General features: G+C 38.7%; 1 protein-coding gene and 1 long non-coding RNA gene across 4 annotated transcripts in view; one reads left to right on the top strand and one right to left on the bottom strand.

Annotated features, from left to right (window-relative positions):
• VAMP7 (vesicle associated membrane protein 7) overlaps positions 1–14646 on the bottom strand; it is a 60484-nt gene extending 45838 nt beyond the window's left edge. The window contains exons 1-3 of one of the 2 annotated variants that reach the window (XM_064574796.1): positions 14513–14636; positions 8839–9015; positions 4688–4842 (exon numbers count right to left, since the gene is read on the bottom strand). In XM_064574796.1, the coding sequence (XP_064430866.1) occupies positions 4688–4833 (146 nt within the window). In that variant the 5' untranslated portion in view covers positions 4834–4842; positions 8839–9015; positions 14513–14636. Of the gene's footprint in view, positions 1–4687; positions 4843–8838; positions 9016–14512 lie in introns of both variants that reach the window. The other variant, XM_045884843.3, reaches the window with a different exon arrangement.
• Positions 14647–14740: 94 nt separating this feature from the next.
• LOC123851199 (uncharacterized) overlaps positions 14741–21884 on the top strand; it is a 168606-nt gene continuing 161462 nt past the window's right edge. For both annotated transcript variants that reach the window (XR_010406293.1, XR_008506873.2), the window contains exon 1: positions 14741–14943. This is a non-coding gene — a long non-coding RNA (uncharacterized LOC123851199). The remainder of the gene's footprint in view (positions 14944–21884) is intronic.

Here is a 21884-nt window from a genome sequence, read left to right as displayed (position 1 = left end):
ATGAACAAGCATCAAAAGGTTTTAGCCTGAAGAGTGTGTAGTAAGATTTGTCATGCAAAAGGATGTTTTGGCTAGAGCATGGAAAACTCACTGAAAGAAGGACCAGAGAGAGGCGCCTGGGTGGCTCAGTCATTAAGCGTCTGCCTGCCTTTGGCTAAGGTCATGATCCCAGGGTCCTGGGATCAAGCCCTACATCAGGCTCCCTGCTCCACGGGAAGCCTGCTTCTCCCTCTCCCACTCCCCCTGCATGTGTTCCCTCTCTCACTGTGTCTCTCTCTGTCAAATAAATAAATAAAATCTTTAAAAAAAAAAAAAGAAGAACCAGATAGGAGAGTACTGTAGTACAGCAGGTAAGCAAATGAAGAGGGAAATAAACTCAAGTACTACGGGCAATGAAAAAGAAAAGGCAGGAGACATAGAACAGAACTTGGTAACTGGCTACTGGAAATGAAGCAGAGGGAAACTCAATTTTGCCTCCCAGATTTCTACCTTGGGCAAGTGGATAGATAAGAGTACCTGTTGAATTATACTTTTAATGTTCACATAAAGGCTTGATATGAATTACAAGGAGGTATGGTAACTCAGGCAAAATGTCTTCCTCCACTACTCTAAAACTGTTCACATCAATTCCACCAATAACTTCCACGTCGCCATATCCAGTGGCCCTCTCTGAAACATGATACTATTGACCACTTCCTTCTTCTGAAAAGTGTTTTCTCTCCACTAGATTTCCCAGCACCAGGCTTGCTTGGTTAATGTGGCAGTCTCTTTCCCTCTCTATTGACGTTTTCCAACATCCTCAGCTCTCTGCTCTTCTCACACACAGTCCCTGGACGGTGGCATCCACTGTCATGTCTTGCTGTTGTTTTCAGCTACCACAATTATGATGATAATTCCCAAACCTAGATCTGATTTACTTCCTGAGCTCCAGGCCTACATACACTACTGTCTACTAGACACATCCAACTGGACATAGCATAGATAACTTAAACACAGTGTCCAAAATGGAAGTCATCATTTTCTCCAGAAAATTTGTACCCTAGGGAGTAACTTAGTGTGAAGACCACAAAAAGTTACAATGTATGGTCCCTGCCACCAAGCAGCCTACAGTCAGATGACAGAGACAAAAAGTAAAGATTGCAATTATACTACAGTGTGCTAAGTGCTACAGTATGAATAAACAAATGATACTATGGAGACAAGCAAAAAGGGGGCACCTGGCCTGGTCTTGGAGTTCAGGGTTTCTAGAAAAGAAAATATCTAAGCTCAGAAAGGCAAAGTCAGATTTTTAAAAAGAAAAACATATTCAAGTAAAAGGTAATAGCTACTGCAAATAGAAAGAGAAAGAACCCAGCACTGAAATGCAAATAGCTAAGTATGGCAGGAGAACAAAACCGAAGGCTAAAGTAGTGAGATATGAGGCTAGAGAAGGAAGCAGAGGCAGATACTGAAGAGTCTTCCAAGTCACCAAGAAACTTCACCCTGAGTGCACAGAGTAACTGCTGAATAAAAGGGACGTGATCAGAATTGCCCTTTTAGAAGGATTAAATAATGATGAAGAAAGTATCTCATTTGGGACCTATAAAATGAGCAAAAGTTTACCACTGGGCTGGGAGGGGAGAGAAAGTTCAAAAGCATGAAAAAAAGATGTAACGAAGCTTGAAATAACACAGCTAGGTCAGAGAACGGCAAGGACTCCTATAGAGATAAGGGCAGAAAGGTCAGGAATGGACAAACTTATGAAGGTAGAGTTTGGGCTTTACTCTAAAAGTAATGGGTTTTACTTTTTTTTTTTTTTTAAAGATTTTTATTTATTTATTTGACAGAGAGAGACAGCAGAGAGGGAACACAAGCAGGGGGAGTGGGAGAAGGAGAAGCAGGCTTCCCGTTGAGCAGGGAGCCAGATACAGGGCTCGATCCCAGGACCCTGGGACCATGACGTGAGCCGAAGGCAGAGACTTAATGACTGAGCCACCCAGGCGCCCCAAAGTAATGGGTTTTATTTATTTTTTAAGTAATGGGTTTTAAGCAAGAAAGTGTAATCATAGGAGCGTGAAATACAAATTTAAGGAAGGAACAACTAGAAGCTGAAAAACAAGTTATGAGGAGGTTATTAAAAATGAAAACCAATAAAGGCCTAAACTAAACACTTTGACAAGTGGGGATAGAGGATAGGCAATGGATTGAAAAATCTCTTGTAGGAGAATGGCAAGGATTTGGTGAGAAAGTCAAATATGATTCTTCAGTGTTAGGCTTAGCCAACTGAATGGCTGGTGATGTTGTTAAAGAAGAGAGAAACAGCAAGAGGAAGATCAAATTTCAGGGGGAAATGGTTGTCTTACAGTAACATGGACTTTTTCTTTCAGTGTACAATAATGGATATTTTTAATCAAGATGATGGAATATGATTATAGGAAAGAAACGAAGGCAGAATGTTAAAAGGAAAAACTGAGTGCTGGAACCTCACTCCAGAGGATACTGGGCAGGACTGGATCAGGATACAAGTGGAGAGGCACAACAGATGGACAATGTTGCCTTCTTGTACTATAACCACATTTTTACTGGATTACATACTCTAGCTTCCCTTGTAGCTAGATACGGCTACGTGACTAATTTTGGCTGATAAAATGTGAGTGGAAGGTATATCCCCACTTCCCAGTCTTGCCTCTAAAAGGACTGAATGTGCTTTCCCTGGGCATTTTCCTGGGAACTGAATAGGAACACAGAGACCGTAAGTCTAATAAGTTTTTGAAAACACTATAAAGCCATACTCACAAGAAGCTGGGATCATTTGACCCCTAAGACAACGTCTGGACCTCTAAACCATACCAGCAGGCAGCAGACTACAAAACCTGTACAGTTCCAAAAGATGACACACATTTTTGGTGTGGCCAGGTGATAATGGACAAGGAAGAGCCTCCTGGAGAACAAAACCAGGATTCAGGGAGAAAAGACAAGGGAGTTCCTCCAATGAACCAGAACCACTAACCACTCCAGGGTCAGAATAGGGAATCTTTGAAATTGCTGTGAAGTAGTTACTGGAACACTGCGAGGAAGCAGTGACTTCTATGTGTTTCTCATCCTTCTCTTCTCTAAATGTGAATTTGTAACTTCGACGTTGATGATGTTGTTCTACTTCTACCATTGTCTAATGTGTGGGACAGGGGGAGCAGGAAGAACATGTCACTTCTCTAGTTTATGGTAAGTCACAAAAGCCACCCCTGGGCCTGATGGAGAAGACTGTGTGTCACCCAGACTCTCTGAACTAGACAGTGACCAGATGAGTTTTTGGAGCCATCTCCTGCAGAGAGGATATGTGCTCTTTGGGAAGAAGAGTACACCCAGATATCTGAGTGGCCCAAAAGAGTAGAATGGAAGATTGCAAGTTGTCTCCTAATATCCTATAACTTCTTCTAATGTAATAGAATTTTACCTGAACATACAGCTGCACAGCTATAAATGACAAAATCTAGCCTCCCTTCCAGCTAGGTTAGCTACATAACTATGTAGAGAAAAATAAAACATAACCCAAAACTTCTGAACAATAAAATGTCACCCTACTTCTGGGCTTTGCCCTTAAAATTACTGAGCACAGGATGTTAACAAGAACTAAAGGAACTGCCTTGGCCAGAGCTAACTGAAGACACTAACCGAAAATGACAGAGCCACCCCACCAGCCTGGAAGTACTCATCTCTGGGCTATCTCATTTAAGTAACACTGTAGTTTGGGTATCTCTCTTACAGTAGTTTAGACTAGAGTAGGTCCTAAATTATACAAAGAGCTAGCTCTGGAAAGTAGTAAGGACCTCCTTCTGAGATAGGAACTAAGGAAATTAGGATGGGTTAAATGACAAAAGTTTTTTAAGTATTGATGAGGAAGGTTGAGGTACTTTTTATCTGATTACTAAGATTTCCCACCTATGCCCTCCTAATCCATTCTCCAATCAGCCACCAGAGCGATCTTTCTAAAGCAAAAGCTGACCATGTCACACCCCAGCTGAAAACCTTCAGTGCCTTCCCACTGTCCACAGGGTAAAATCAATCTCTTAATATGGCCTATGAGACCCTATATGATTTCTCTTTTACCTATCTCTCTAGCTTTATTTTCACCATGCTGGGTACCAGTCACAGAATACCACCTGCAGTTCCCTAAACATGTGCTATGAACTTATAACTCCATACTTCTCTACCAGCTATTCCTTCTAGCTAGAATGCCATCCTCCTATCCACTACCTTCCACCATCTACTATAGTTATCTATGGACTTGACTGTCTCCTCCATTAAACTGTAACCTCTATGAGGGCAAATACTGTGTAATTTCTTGTTGCATCCCCAGCACCAAGCACAGTGCCTAGCAATAGTCAAGTGCTCAGTAAATATTTACTGAATGAACAAAGGAATATTATATCTTTTATCTGTATCATGTTGCACATATCCTAGAGCTCTATAGCAAAGTCATTTTTTATAAGTAACATTACCATATCTTTAAAATATTAATATCACTTTGATGATAAAAATAATTTAAATTCAAATTTATAATGAATAGAACCAGACCATTATCTAAGCTGGTAAAGATTACTGTTCTGTCAGCTTATTTAAATTATCTACCAAGAACCCTGTTTTCTGTTGTTCTGATTATAATACAGTTCACTTCTTTCACCCTCTTCCCATGCAGAGCAGAACTCACTTGCCATGTGAGTACGTTAGTTTGTTATTTTCAGAAGGTATCTTAGCCAGAATCTGCTCTGTCACCTCCAGGAAGTTTCCTCCACACCAAGCATGTTTGGCAAGGATAGTCGTTCCCCTGGCAACAACTGCAAAAAGAATGGCCATGGCTTCAATCTATCAAAAGGAAAAAAGACACAAAAAATTAGGATATTTCTTTGACATGATCTTTCAAAAGAAAACTATCATTTACCAACGTCTACCTGAAGAGAGTATTTTTTTCAATATTCATTTATTTTTTAATTGAAGTATATTTGACACACGTTACATTAGTTTCAGGTATACAACACAGTGATCTGACAAGTCTACAGTTTATGCTATGCTTACCACAGGTGTAGCTACCATCTGTCACCATGCGAAACTATTACAACACTTTGACTTTATCCCCTATGGTGTACCTTTTATTCCCATGACTTATTCATTCCATGAATGGATGCCTGTATCTCCCACTCCCCTTCACCCCTTTTTGCCCATCCCCCTTCCCTCTGTCAACCATCAGTTTGTTCTCTGTATTTATAAGTCTGATTCTGCTTTTTGGTTTTTTTAATGTATTTGTTTTTTTAGATTCCACATATAAGTGAAATTATACAGTATTTGTCTCTTTCTCACTTACCATAATACCTTCTAAGTCCATCCATGTTGTTGCAAATGGCAAGAGGCTCATTCTTTTTCATGGCTGAGTAATAATATTCCATGGTGTGTGTATATATCCATATATATATATGTGTATATATGGATAAAGAAGATGGATATGGATATATGGATAAAGAAAATATGGTGCATGTATATATGGTGTATATCTTATCTATTCATCTATCAATGGACACTTGGGTCACCTCTATATCTTAGTTATTGTAAATAATGCTGCAATAAACATAGGGGTACATATATCCTTTCAAATTAGTGTTTTTTAGTTCTTTGAGTAAATACCCAGTAGTGGAATTACTGAATCATATGGTATTTCTATCTTCAATTTTTTGAGGAACCTCCATACTGCTTTCCACAGTGGTTGCACCAATTTACATTCCCACCACCAGTGCACAAGGGTTCCCTTTTTTACACAGCCCTGCCAATACTTATTTCTTGTCTTTTTGATACTAGCCATTCTGACAAGTGTGAGGCAATATCTCATTGTAGTTTTGATTTGCATTTCCCTGATGGTTAATTAATGATGGTGAGCCTCTTTTCATGTGTCTGTTGGCCATCTGTATACCCTCTTTGGAAAAATGTCTATTTGGGTCCTGTGCCCACTTTTTTAAGTGATTATCGGGGGGTTTTGGTGTTAAGTTCTTTATATATTCTAGATACTAATCGCTTATGAACATATCATTTGCAAATATCTTTTCCCATTCAATAGGTTGCCTTTTAGTTTTGTTGGTGGTTTCCTTTGCTGTGCAAAAGCTTTTAATTTTGATGTATTCCCAATAGTTTATTTTTGCTTTTGTTTCCCTTGCCTCAGGAGACATATCTAGAAAAATGTTGCTAAGGCCTATGTCAAGGAAATTACTGCCTACTTTTCTTCTAGGAGTTTTATGGTTTTGTGTTCCACATTTAGGTATTTAATCCATTTTGAGTTTGTGTATGGTGTAAGACCATGGTCCAGTTTTCCCAACATCATTTGTTGAAGAGACCGTCTATTCCCTGTTGTATATTCTTGCCTCTTTTGTTGAAGATTAATGGACCATATAATTGTGGGTTTATTTCTGGGCTCTCTATTCTGTTCCACTGATCTACGTGTCTGTTTTTATGCCAGCACCATACTGTTTTGCTTCCTATAGCTTTCTAATATATCTTGAAATCTGGGACTGTGATACCTTCAGCTTTGTTCTTATTTCTCAGGATTGCTTTGGCTATTCAGGGTCTTTTGTGGTTCCATATAAATGTTAGGATTATTTGTTCTAGTTCTGTGAAAAATGCTATTGGTATTTTGATACGGATTGCACTGAATCTGAAAATTGCTTTAGGTAGTATGGACATTTCAAAAATACTAGTTCTTCCAATCCATGAGCACAGAATATCCTTCCATTTGTTTGTGGACCTGGAAACAGTATTGACCAAGGGGCTATAATATTAATGTAAGACACTTAATAACAGGCTTAACACAAAGGTCACAGTCTTGTACAAGCTTACAACCCTAAAACATGTTGATATGCATACATATATAGAGACACACCAAATATGTACACACGTGTGTGTATACACTGTAATGTATATGTCACATACACACTGATAGATAGGGTGCATTTACAAATTATACAGCATAATTGGATATCACCATTTGAAAAGCAATTACCATAAATAGTAAAGGGACATAAGAGGTGGTTCATCCTTTTTTTATTGAAGCATAATTAACATACAGTGCTATATGAGTTTCAGGTACACAATATAATGATTCAACAATTCTACGCATTACTCAGTGCTCATCACCATAAGTGTACTCTTAATCTCCTTTATCTATTTCACCCATCCCCTCCACCTCCCCTCTGTCAACCACCAGTTTGTTCCCTGTATTTAAGAGTCTGTTTTTTGTTTGTCTTTTTGTTTTGTTTCTTAATTCCACATATGCAATAATCCCATCCTGAAAATTTATCCTAATAGTTCAACAGAAATTTGACTCTAGATTCAGAAAGATACATATTAACAGTATTAATAGCCCATATTTATTAAGTGCTTACTGTGTACCAGGCACCATTTTAAGCTCTTTACAACTATTAACTCACTCAATACTTACATCAATTAAATTATACACTATTATGATACTTATACTAAAATGAGCAAACTGCAGCATAGATGACTTACAAAGTTTGCCCAAAATTACAGAGCTAGTAAATAATAAGAGTTGGGATTCAAACCCAGGCAGTATGGTTCTAGAACCTGTAATTCTATCCCTATAGTACATACTGCCTCTACTATAAAGGCATTATCCATAATAGAAACAAACTGAAAAGAACCCAAACCTTCCACAAGAGGAATGGTTCTCTAAATTATGTTAAGATCCTTCATAAACAAAACATTTCTTAAAAAAATACAACACGAGTTTAAGTCTCTTTTTCTCATGTTAATGAATTTGTACTATTTTTTTCACCTAACAGCCCCATTTCTTTTATCTAATGGAATAAATTTATAAAAAGAGATGTCCAAGTACCTTCCTATTCTTCTACTAACTCTTCAACTTACTATTATTTGTTAACATGTTCAGTTTCATCCAACAGGCCAGTGGTTCTTAAACTGTAGGTGAATGAGTTATCTTGGGTGGAAGAGTGACAGTCACTGTTAAAAACTCAAATTCTTGGCATCATCACCTAAAATTCTGATTCAGTAGGCTTGAGGTAAGACCCTGGAATAACATACTTAAGACAAGCCTATCTAGATGCAGGTCATTCACTTAACCATATTTTGTGAAACACAGCAACAGACCATAAAGTGCTTGAAGTCGGGGAATCCAGAGATTCCTTCTTGGAATCCCAGCACTGAAAAACTACACATAGAGCAGAAGCGCTCATCTGTGTCCTGAGCTGAACACCTCTCAGGGTCTCTTCTTCACTCTCTAAATGAGGGTATTCCTCAGGGTTGTGTCCTTAGCCATCTTCTTTCTGGATTTCTCTCTATACATACGTAGTAAGTTACAATTTCCAAATCACTTTCTCATACATCATATCTCTCAATCTTAAAAGCCTCAGCTGACCCTATAACATGCTCCAGGTACTGCTCCATTTCTTAATATCATAATCTATACACCATCTCTGCTTCTCTACTTCTTTTTTTTTTAAATAATTTATTCTGCCCTCATACTTTCTTTTTTAAATTTTTATTTATTTGACAGAGAGAGAGACAGCGAGAGAGGGAACACAAGCAGGGGGAGTGGGAGAGGGAGAAGTAGGCTTCCCGCAGAGCAGGCAGCCTGATGCAGGGCTCGATCCCAGGACCCTGGGATCATGACCTGAGCCGAAGGCAGACGCTTAATGACTGAGCCACCCAGGCGCCCCTCTACTTCTTTTTAACTCTTCAACTTACTGGGTTTTGCCCTCAACAGTCCACAAAACCATGCTTGCTAAGATCATCAACAGTCTCTATGCTACAAAATTCAGTGGACACTTCTCTATTCTCACTTACCTGACCTCTTAGGAAGAGTCGACATCGTTGACTAACCCTCCTTCTTGAAACACTCCCACATATCTGGCTGCTTCTTGTTTTCTTGATGAGCCCTCCTCCTCTAGCTGACTTCCAAATGTTGACTTTCCATGGGTCTTGGTTCTATGCTCTCTCATCCCAAGAAGAGCTCATCTACACCTGTCATTTTAAACATCATCTATTTGTTGAAGACATATTGCATATAGAAAAAAAAAAATCAGGGCACAACCAAAGTTAAGAGAAAGCCAAAGACAAAACCCAAGGCACAACAAATAGTTGAGGGAAAGGTAGATGAAAAGAGACCCACAAAGAAGACTGAGAAATGAGAGGAAAGCCAGAAGTGTGTGGTGGCCTGGAAGCCAAAGGGAAAGCAAGCTTCAAGAAGGAACAAATGTCAGCTCCTACCTGTGTTTACTGATGCACAGTAGAAGACTATAAAGAGCCACTGAAATTTTATAAAGAAGGAAGTTATTGGTTAGTCAACAGATACGCAGTAGAGTGGAACAATAACACAAAGAGAAACCGAGATGAGAAATTACATGGTCCCTGAAACAAATGAAAAAGTAGCAGCTTCAATCCCTTAGTAGCTTCAAGAAGAAAACTGAACTGGCAACAATACAAAAAAAAAAAAAAAAAAAAAAAAAAAAATCTAGCGTCTTAGTGGACCATAAGTTCATTATGAACTGACATTAGGTAATTGCTTAAAATGCTTACATAATCCTAAATTACATTTAAAAACAGGGTGTCTTGATCTTTTTAACTACTATTACCATTATACTCTCTGCTGGTTAGAATATATGTGGAATACTGAGTTCAAGTCTGGGTACAGTATTTCAAGACTGGATGGGTAAGAGACCTGGACAGAGACCTGGACATTCTATCATTTGAAGAATGACTAGAGACACTAGAAATATTTAATATTAAAAAGAGAAGATTTAGAGGGAACGTGACAACAGCCTTCAATTTTACATGAAGTACAGTCACCTAGAACAGGGAGTGCATTATTTGGACTTGGAACAACAGATATATGTTACAGGGAAGCAGTGTTTTGTTCAAGAAAATCAGTCCCCAATTAAAAAATGTCTGTTAAACATCAGGTACATAGCAACAGACACTTTCTTCTCAGACATCAATAACAGCAATTTCTTACTCTCTTCTGGACTGTTAAAAACCTCACCTATTATCAAGTCTCATCTGCCACCACTGTAACTCTCTTGCAATAGAATCTGTAATGTCTTTTTAAGTTTTTATTTAAATTCCAGTTAACAGTGTAAAATTAGTTTCAGGTTTATAATTTAGTGATTCAACACTTCCATACAACAGCTGGTGCTCACAAGGGTATTCCTTAATCCCCATTACTTGAATCTAATGTCTTAATGAATATTGGGATAATAGAAACTATGAATGAAAACTGCATTTAAAGTGAGAAAACCTGGTTCTGCTAATTACTAGCAGTATGTGAATGTCTAATAAACCATAAAGTGCTATATAAATGTAATATGCAAGAAAAAAAGAATGAAAAAGATAAACCAGAGGGAAAAGAGAAGGAAAAAAAACCCAATAATGAAATATAAAGGAAAGCCCTGTCTCAACACTGTTCCTCCATTCTCTTATTCATGCCTTGCTTGGTCCCACAGCCGTTATCCCAGTTCTACTTCCTTCCTGCTAAGAATCCTGTATGAGTTTCCTGTGGCTGCCTTGACAAAGTATCAAAAGCCACAAAGGTTTAGAACAACAGAAATTTATTGAAATCAAGATGTTGGCAGGGCCAGGCTCCCTCAGAAATCTATTAGGGGACAATCCTTTCTTATCTCTCCCTAGCTTCTGGTAGTCTGCTGACAATCCTTGGCATTCCTTGGGTTTCAGCTGCAGCACTTCAATCTCTGCCTCCATAGTCATATGGTATTCTTCATGTGTGTCCATGTCTTCACATAGCAGTCTCTGGGTCTTTTCTCTTATTAGGACACCCACTCCGCTATGACCTCATTTTAACTTACATCTTAACTATACCTGCAAAAACCCTTATTTCCAAATAAAGTCACATTCACAGGTACCACTGGTCAAGATGCAACATATCTTTTTTGAGGACACAAAACATCTTAGAAACTCACTGTTCCTCCCAAATCATTCTTACTCTTCCCTCTCTCTATATTCACATCAGTCTTTCCTTACTCCCATTAGAGGCCTGTCCTTAAAGAGATGGGCCAGAAGGGCAATCTCCAACAGCTTGGAGTTAGAAAGGCCTGTTTCTACTGCCTAGAAGATTCCAAGGAAAGGACATTTTTGTTTCAGTTGCCGGGATTCAAAAAAAAAAAAATGCTATGGGGGAATCCTACTGAGAATTCTAGATGTAGTTTTTTACAGAGGAATTATTAAATTGTGGTGAAGATCTTTAAGTCCATTAAAGATTAAGATGTTACCAATTGGCATAATAACGGAAATGCCCTGAATAGCATTATTTATAATGAAAAAGGCATCAAGTTTCAAAAAATCTTAAAAAGTAATTTTCAAAATATATCCATTTATAAGTAAGGGATTACCTGTGTTATAAACAAATTGCTCAGGGCCCCTGGGTGGCCCAGCTGGTTAAGCATCCAACTCTTGGTTTCAGCTCGGGTGTGATCTCAGGGTCATGAGATTTAGCCCCATTTCGGGCTCCACAATCAGCGCAGAGTCTGCTTAAGACTCTCTCTTCCTCTACCCTTGCCCTCCCACACACACTCTCTCTCAAATAAATAAATAAATCTTAAAAAAATTGCTTCCCACTCCCCATGCCCCTCTCTAGAAAACAATACATAAAAATAAAAATAAAAAACAAATTGCAAATATAACAGCAACAATGAAAACACTGCTCCTCAGTGGAGGCATCTTCAAGTAGAGGGTAAAGATGGTTTTAGGGAACTGAATAAAAAGGCCAAGTCAGTTTTTCTCACATTCGAGTCTGTGTATTCTGAGGATTTTTTTTAATTCTATATTTTTATTTTGATAGCATTAAAAAATGTATGTTAATATTCTGGATCTACACATATACCTTATAAATGAGTGATGGCACACAATTCCATGCTGCATTTGCATTATGAAGGCCTAAAAGCCAAGAAATTCTCTAAAATGACAGTGCCTAATTTTTAATGTCTTGGAAGCATGTCTGGCTGCTCTTAGGCTGGCATATCCTAAAATCATAATGACAATCATGACTCCAACACTCTTGTGTTCCTGTTGTGTTTTTTAATCAGTTATAAAGACAAAATTTATCTTTTGCAGTAACAATTTACAGTTGAATGATATCTGCATAATAAAAACCTTTCATTTGAAGAATTGAAACTTACATTCTGAAAACAACAGAGTGACAAAATAAAAATTATCTCAGGCTAAGGAGAAAATAATATTTAAAGATGTGTCTCTACCAAGTGGAAACCAAATGACACTATAATGTGTTGTATGAATAAAGGTTGTGCAACTGTTCAAACAGAAAAAAAAGGTGGAAGAATTAACTTCTCACATAGCACATGGTAATAGTCAATGCAAAATCAAAAGAATGCATTCTGTCTCATTATTTATATTATTGCAAAGGAATGTATTATGTTAATCCTTGCAACAGTTCATTAGCAGAATGTTTCACAGGAAATACACAATGGAAATTAGATTGTTTCCACCCTTATATACTATTAAATTGGCCCATTAAATTAAATGAGAAGGGGGCATAAGAAGTGCTCACGAAGAGATGGGAACACATTTTATGGGAGAGCTATGGAACAAGAGAAGGCATAGAAGTGAGAACAAACTAGGGAAGGTAAACTAGCCTGATGAGATAGACTGGTCCACATTTGATGAATGAGAAGTTTTAGGGATAAGTACAATGACATTTTATAAAGAAGGCCTTGTGTAAATGAAATAATTAATGGATTGGATCAAATCGTTTTTCTATTTCAGTTCAACACATATTTTTCCAGGATTTACTATATGACAGCCAAAGTAGTAGACACTGGAGATACCAAGGCCAGTAAGAAAGGACCTCTATACTCAAGGGAGCCATAGTACAATGGGAAACACAGACATAAGCAAATAAGTGCAATGAAGTGTAACCAGTGAATAATCTAAAAATGTACAAAGTTATTCAGACTTCTTAAAGGTTTGTGATTATCTCACCCTGGGTGAAGAAAAAATGCAGGCATCAGCCTATGTATTAGGAGTTTCCTCTACATACTACTTACAATTATTTCTCTGGAAGAGAGGTCAAGGTCTATTTTATCCTCACTAGCTTTCCAGTGCCCAGCACAGTGCCTGGCATATAATTTTCCCTCAAATATTTGTTAAATAAATGAATGAATACTGAGCATGTTTTGGTTTAAACAACAGATAACTTTATATTCAGTAGGACCTAGGAAGAAGGATATTTTGATTACTAAACTATCTCCTTAATTAAGATAAAGCAGTTGAGCTGCTTTAATCTAATCTAATCCCCAACTTTCTGTCTGGGTCTTAGGAGGAAATAAACCAACGACAGATAAACCACCAGTTCTGATGTAATAACCTTGGAGGAGACAGAAGAATGAAGAACAAATATTGATATGACAGAGGAAAAGAAGAGATGTTTATGAAAAGCCTGAAGTCTGGTTACAGACTTCTTGTATTCTTGTTGGTGTTACAAATACTCTTTTATGGTGATGTTCTGAGACCCAACGCAATCCCTCTGACTTTCTCAGGATAGGAGCCTACCCCGTCAAGTCAACCACCTGTTCTACTTTGCATTAACCACCACATCACATCACATCATCTGGATTATTCCTGTTTGCCAACACACACATACAAACATCTAAGCTACTAAGAGTAGCGATCTCCTAGGTCTTGTTTCTAGCTATATCCCTTGAACTTAGAAGAGTCTCTAGCACATATTAGCTGTTCAATAAATATTTATTAAATATATGAGTGAGTCTGCTCTCAGCCACAGCTATTCAAAGGGAACACATGTCTCTGGGATCGAGGGTGGGACAATGGAGGTACAGGTAGTTGAGCGCAATTAATAAGAGAAAGAAAAGGACTTGACAATTGCTCATTTGTGGGGGTTACAGGAGAGGGAGATGTAAGACATTTACCAAAGAGTCTAGTACATGGTCAGAGTTTGTTAAATATTGGCCAGTTATAACAGTAAAATACAAGTCGACGCTGTGAAAATAGGTCTGGGTAGAGATAATGAGTCCCTATCCGAACTGAGGCAGAAGAGGAATGAAACAATGGGCGGTGAAGAAAGGGCACGCGGAGGTGTACAAACCCACGAAGGAGCACAGAAGTAGGTGAAGCACAAAGTGACGTCATCAAAACAAGGGCGCAGAGACTAGTTTTTAGAAGACTCAAATCTCAAGATTGAATCTCAAACGCTAAAGAAAGGTCCTGCAAAATGCGAATTGAAGGAAAGTTAACATTTCGCCCTCCTGTAACAACAACTTCAGTGACGCATTCTGACACTCTTTATCAGCGGCACAAAACGCAGTTCGCCAAAATTGAACCTGCCCGACAATTCGCACCGTCGACACCAGAGAAGCCCAAGTCACCCTTGCACTGCCTCCTCGCTCCACCCCAGCACCCTCTCGACCACCCCTCTGCCCTCCCTCCGCCGTCGTCTCCCCGCCTTCTGCCGAGCGCGCCCCGTTCCACTTACCTGTCCGTGCACCCCCTGAAAGCGCGTGGGCTCAGAACCGAGGGGCGCAAGTCTGAGCCGGGCCGCCGACTGCCCGCTCCCAGAGGAGGCTGGGACCGGACGCCACCGGCTTCCGCGTAAAGCGCCCCGCCCGCGCGCGGCCTCCTGGGAATGTGAGCGCTCCTCCAATGGGGAGTGCGCTGTAGGGCGGGGCCTGCTGCGTTCCCAGCCCCGGCACTTCCCAGTAGCCGCACTGCATTCTGGGAGTGGTAGTCCAACTGGCATATCGCCCAGTCTGTCACACAGTCAATAACTTGTGGTAAACAACATCAAGCGCTGTTCCTCCGGCAAAAGGAAGGATGCAGGGCCACAAAGAGTTCACCAGCATTGAGTCGGTAGGGATAAATGAAGAGCGAAGCTTGCCCCGCCATCTCCGTGCTTAGTCTCAGAAGGTAACGTCTCCTGTTATTTCACAAAGTAGAATTCGTGTCACAGGAACTCTCTACTTTCGCCACGAAATCTCCTAACCTCCTTAGACCCCTGAACAATCCTTTCTCCCATTCTTTTGCAATAATAATAATAATAATAATAATAATAATAATAATAATACCTCCTCCTTCTCCTCCTCTCATGTGATATAAGCTCCCCCCGCCCCGTCCCCTTTACATTCCTATTCCCTCTTGCCAACTGAGTCTAGCCCCACTGATGAACCCTTCTGTCTCATGACTCAAATGGCTCCCTGCTTACTCGCTGCTTATTATCAGCATTTAAAGATTGGCAGAATTGCTCTCATCTAAAACCTTCCAAAGTCACCTTTCTCAATTTCACACCCCCCAAACCTGTCACCACACAAACTTAACCTGTAGTCTTTTTCCCACCTCTCTTTTCCAGTCAAAATTATCAACTGTGTTGCTAAAACAATTACCATACTTCAAACTTGCAGGATTTTACGTTGATTGTTTTCCTCTTCTTTAAATCCTCTTAGTATGGGCCGCCTTAACAAAATATCACAAACTGGATGGCTTAAACAACAGAAATTCATTTTTTACAGTTCTGGAGGCTGGGAAGTTTCAGACAAGAATGCCGGTATGGTTGAGTTCTGGTGGGAACCTGCTTGCTGACTTGCAAACTGCTATCTTCTTGCTGTATCTTCACATGATGGAGAGATATCAGCTCTCACACATCTCTTATAAGGGCAGCAATCTCATTCATGAGGGCTCCACCCTCCTGGCCTAATTAACTCAGAAAGGCACCACCTCCAACTACCATCACATTGAGGAGCAGGACTCCAATATATAAATTGTGGGGAGGGACACAAACATTCACTTCATAGCACTTTCTATTCTTTTATCTCTAAGATGGTGCACATTCCTCATTCCCCTCCCACTTTTATGGCAGCTCCTCATTTTCCTTTGAAATGTTCACGATCCATAGTGCTCTGCCCTATGCTCACACGTTTCTTGGGTGATCTTACCACTCCCACTGATTTGGTTGTCATCTCTATGCTGAGGATTCCCACATATAGGAAGCCCAGAAAAGACTCCTGTAACCCAGACTGAAATATCTAATGACAGCTGGGCATCTCTTTCAAGCACTTAAAACTTAATGTAGTCCTCAGATGACCTAGTACATTTCTACTCTCCCCTCTCCCATAACCTGTTCTTCCTTCTCTAATCCCACCTCAGTGAACAGTAGTGCCAGGCAGAGAGTAAGCACTTGAGGACAATAAGTATTTATCAAACAAGCACTGTGTTTGTCATTGGTTCTCCTTCATTTGGTCTTACATAACGATAACTAACATTTACTTTTATTTAGTTTATATTCAGGGCGAAAGAAAAGGAAAAATGGGAAATGGTGAGATAGTTTGTGCAAATTACCTCTACTCCATTCCTCTGTATTTTTCCAAGCATGTCAAAAATGTAGTACTGGTCATGAGGCACTATACACATGGTTCTAATCTAATATGTGCAGACTATACCATACCTTAGTTATTGTTATCGGCTCTGGGTGGGCTAGAGACAAATTGAAGTACATTAAGAAACTCATGACTACAATGATCAGGGCACTAGAAATCAGAAATAATGTCTGTACCTATAGTATCTCCTTCACCATCTCCCCACCCACCCCTTCTTGTCACTTGAGATTATTCTATTTAAAACAAAATCTGATCACTTTGAAATCCTACTTAAAACCTTCATTGGCTCCACATTATATAGGGGATAAGGTCTAAGATTCTTAACAGAGAATTCAAGGCCCTCCATGATCTGGCCTCCCTCTACCTCTCCTGCTTCATATTCTGTCTCTCTCACCAACACACTCTGTGTTCAACCCTGCTTCTCTGTGGTGGCATTCATTCATTCATCCATCCATCCATCCATTCCTTCCACTAATATGTACTAAGTGTCTACTATGAGCCAGGCCTATTATATATCCTGGAGATATAGCAGTGAAAAAGACAGACAATGCCCTTGCCTACATGGAGCTAACACTTCAGTACCATGCTCTTTCATGTCTCAACGCCTTTGCACATGCTGCCTCTCCTGTCTAAATCTTACTTATTTTTCAATGCCTATCTCAAATATCACTTCTTCATTTTACATCAAAGTATATGCTTCTTTTTTCACCTTTATCCACCGTCTGTAAGGGTTTAATTTTCGTATTAGTATTAATTTTATTCAGTACCTATTCTTTGTGAGAGGGAATAGTACCTTAGAGAATGAGTTCTGGAGCTAGACAGTCCTGAGTTAAGAGCTCTGTGAACCCTAAATGTTGCCTCAATTTAGAGATTTTAGGGCTCTATCAAAGCCTCTCTTCTTACTCCATGTTCTCTCCTAAAGTAACATATCTGTGCTCCAAAACTTGTATTTCTAGCAAAACCCTTTACATTGGGAAATCAGGGAAGGTCTCTCTCAGGAGGTAACATTTAAGCTGAAATCTGAATGTCAAGAAGGAATCAGCCACAAGAAGATAAGAGAGAACAGAATTAAGCCAGAGTGACTGGAAGGTAGTAGAAGTGAGAGAAGAGTGGTAGGAGGAGAGATCACACCACGTTTCTTTCTGGTCTTTAAATATTGTGAGCTCCTTCCCATTTTATGATCTTTGCACCAACTCTCTCTGCTTGGAGTTCTATTATGTCTTATCTTATGGCCAGAGGGTCTTGCAAGGCTGTGGAAGCCAGAAGGAATTTGGATTTTATTCTAAGTGTAACAGAAAATCTTTAGAGAGGTTAGAGCAGAGCAGTGATATGATCTGATGTAAGGTTTTGTTTTTTTTTTTAATTAGCTTTATTTAGCATGCCTATACACCGTCTATCCTGGTAATAAATTAATATCTACAGTTTTAAAAATATGTTGGGTAGTTTCCAAGAAAAATACTTCTGGATGTGTATACTAACGTGCATACAGAACCATTTAAATAGGTGGCTTTATAATTTTATAGTTTTCAAATTCAGAAATTCTGTTACTAATTCATCAAGTTACTGAAGAATGGAATCTCTTTTTTATAATGCATGATTTTAGATAGTTTGAGCGTATGGAGTAAAGGCTTCAATTTCCATTTCAGTTCCTGCAGCTACCAAGCCTGGAATTATAGAACTGATGGTTTAGATAACCTAATCCAGTCTCCTAATTGTATACATTAGAAATCTTCTGGTCTTGACAAAGATTACAAAACTAAGAAACGATGGAGTCTGGATTACAAACCAGCTCTCATGTACTAGATGCTCCAGAAATGTCTGTTGGGCTAAAACAAGATACATATATTACACAGAGCTCTAATCTTATCTAGGAGACCCTGGTTTTACATTCCATTTAACAGGATTGGATCCCGATGTGTTATTTTGTGATTCACAAACAAATCCAGTGACTGTTGCGTTGGCATCAAAATCATGCACATTGTTGCATTCTATCACTGATCACCAGTGCTGTTTATGCTTCTTTTCTCCTGGATATTTGGCCTTGGGCAAATTTTCTTCTTGTTCTGTGTTCAGAATAGACCTGCCTCAAGAGTGCCTGTTCTCCTTTGAAATTCACAATCAGCAGAGGGAGCTAACACATTATCAATATCTACACAATCATTGGCATTTGAGCATGGGAGAGTTCATTTTTTCTTTGTGGCTCAATTCCAGTCAGAGTCATCACTTATCCTGCTCTGTTTCTCTGAGCCATCAATGATTCCAACACCAGCTTTGGCAAAGCAATTCTGAGGTGTCTTTCCCACACAGCAATGAAATTTCTCATTATAAACATGCCATTTATTTACATCTGCAGTAGGACAATGCTTCTCATAATGTACCAAACACTTTCAGCATCCAGCTTTTGATGATTTATTGTTTCTCAGTCTAATAGCTACGCATAGCCATGGTACTTGTAGGAAAAAAACCCTATAGACTTGTTTTAATTTAAACCTCCAGTGTCTATGTGCAGCTATCAGTAATAGAATGTTTTCTGGTAAGCCATTTTTCTCTTTAATTGCAGGAGCCATTTCCCAAACAACCTACCAGATGTCAGTGCATTTTTGTTAACTTTATATACACACAGGAAATTTACATATACAAAGGGGGTTTTCAAATCTCCATATAAGTGAATCTAATTTCTTGCTTCTCCCAGCATTGTAACAAAGGAAAGCTGATGACCCATCTCTCTTTATATATTTATTTTTCTCCAGGACAACATTCTTCTGGCATAGTGTGCCTCTAGTTTGGTTGCAGATTATAGAGGTTCATTAGATGTACCCCATGAGCGCATCTACTCAGATTTGGCCTCTTATTTTCAAGACAATCTTCAGCAGTTACTTTAGAGATCCTTTATTTTTTAGGTGATGTGATATGATAGTGTGAAAATGCTGGGAACATTGTTGCCAGTCATGAAGAGTTGACATCAACTCCCATCTAGAGAGCAATTTCATTAGCCCTTTCTAAAAACCACTGAGCATCCATATATAGAAATATCTGCCCTGGTCTGGCAAAATTACTTAAGCATTTTATTTACTAAGTTGGTATATATTATTCTTCTCATTCTGTTATCAATTTTGCTTCCCTTGGCTGTTTGACTTTTATCTTTTCCCAGTTTTTCAAGAAACATACAGAGTATTCATAAGGAAATTCCAAATTTGGTAACCATTTCACTTTTTTACTTTTATGCATGAAATTTTAGTTCTGGAGAAATTTTCTCCACTAAATTATCTAAATTTTCTCTTTAATAGCATGACTAACACTAAATGGTATGTAACAGAAAAGACCTGCTTCACAGAACATGAACATTCTAAAAAGGACCAAACCGAGGGCAAGCCTGAGGTTTGGTACAGAACATGGAAGTGCAACACTAACAAGACGACTCATTTTCTTAAGCTTTAAAGTTTCTAAAGCAAAGGTGATGTCAAATTACAAGAAGGGTTAGTTTGAATTATCTTCATAACCAAATCAAAAAAAGGGATACTAATAACTTTGAGATAGATACTGCTGCTATCAGATAGCGGGTGATTAGGTTTAAGGCATAAAAATGATCAAATGGAGGGAAATAAAACACTGATTGGAAATTATCCTCCTTTAAAATTCTGATGGAAAATTAAGAACACTTCCAGTTCAAAATTCTAAACATAAAATCCAAGTATGTCACATCTTTTCGCTTGTTTCTAATATGATGTAGAGAATCTACATTCTAATAGAATAGCTAACCACAAACCTGGTGTCCCTAGGGAAGAGGCCTGTAACTTGGCATTTGGTTTTTTCCACCTTGGCTCATTCCCAGTTGTTCAGGATTTTGACTCCTCAAGCCTTCAGCGTTTAACTAATCATTCATTGGTGGAAGGGACTAGGATTGTTTCTCTACACGTAAACTGACCTTTGTCCATTTTATAATGCCAGAACATCCAGGACATGTAGCTACTTCTTCCTTATTCTCCAACTCTTACTTGGTGAGGATGAAGATGCCCATATAAATTATCTTCACATGTGCAGGGGTAGAAATACATCTCCAAGGCATGATCATATTGCAGGTGCATGAGTTCTACCTTGGAACAGATCAAGTATGTTCTCACCTTTGAGTTTTTGTACCAGCTGTTTACTCAGCACTGAATGCTGAACCTCCAGATCTGTGCACATATCTTTCTTGTAATTCAGGTCCCAGCTTATATGGTCCCTCCTCAGATGGACTCTCCATGACCACTGATCACTAAACATTTTTCTGTTTTGTTTTCTTTACAGAATATATGCTCAAAATAATTTTTCAATGTTTCCTTGTTTATTGTCTGCCCCATTTAATTTTATTCAGTAATAGAACATATAAATTTCATACAGGAAGGAACTTTATTGCTCTTGTCCATTGTTGTATCTCCTCAAGGTGGCATAGAGTTGGTGCTCAATTACAGTTTGTTGAAAGAATCCATACTAAGAAGAAGAGCTAGCACTTCTCTGGTACCAAATAATATTCTATGGTAAATATATATTACTGCACTTAATCACCACAGTAATGCTGTGAACTAATTATTATTATTGTCAACCTCATTTTCCAGACAAGGAAACGGAGGCTCCAAACAGCACAGAAACTGAGTGGGGCCAAGGTTTGCCTATGGAGGTCTTGGCTTCCTGTCTGCCCCTCTTGTGTAAATTTCAGAAGCTCTTTAAGAGGGAACAAAAGGAGGGGTGGGCAGTTGGTGTTGATTGCCTAAATCGAGCAGTCCCCAGGTCAGTACACAACCTATTTGCTTCCCTAGTCCTCCTCCATTTCTGTTCCTGCCTCCTGGGCTTCCGTGCCTAAAAGATATATATATATTATATATCCCTTGATTTTCTTTGTGTTGCATATGTATTCACAGCTTTCAAATACTCTAAACAGAATTTTTGTTACAAGTTATCACCATGACTTTTGTTTTGACCTCCTAAAATTAAACAGAACACTTTAACAAACTTTTACTGAGGCATCATGTGCCAAGAAGTATGCTAAGTACTAGAAATACATGCTCTCAAGGAATTCAATTAATATACATAATTGATTCATTAAAAGCATGCAAGTGTAAGAGTCATTGTGTCCTGAATTTTGTCACAATTCTGGTTTTAATACAATTCATATGACTTCACCTTTGTGACTTTCATCTGTAAAATTATGAAGTTGTATTAGCTGATCTTTAAGAGAGATTTTTATGATTTTGCTGTATTGAAATCTATTGAAAAGTTTGCTTTAAGTGATTGCTTTTCTCTTTCTTTTTTCATTTTATTTTATTTACATTTTTTCTTTTTTTAATTTAAATTCAATTAATTAGTATATAATGTATTATTTGTTTAAGGGGTACAGGTCTGTGACTCATCAGTCTTATATAATACCCAGTGCTCATCTGGGGAGGGTATGTGTTGTGTTGTAATGCCTTTCTCTTTCAAATTTTGCTGCATTCTAATGTT

Source organism: Mirounga angustirostris, unplaced genomic scaffold (genome assembly GCF_029215605.1).
Source record: "Mirounga angustirostris isolate CCGP_5_RB_7025 unplaced genomic scaffold, mMirAng1.0.hap1 SCAF_11, whole genome shotgun sequence".
Taxonomy (NCBI): domain Eukaryota; kingdom Metazoa; phylum Chordata; class Mammalia; order Carnivora; family Phocidae; genus Mirounga; species Mirounga angustirostris.
Note: the sequence above shows the minus strand (reverse complement) of the source record. Positions and strands in the feature narration are given on the sequence as shown.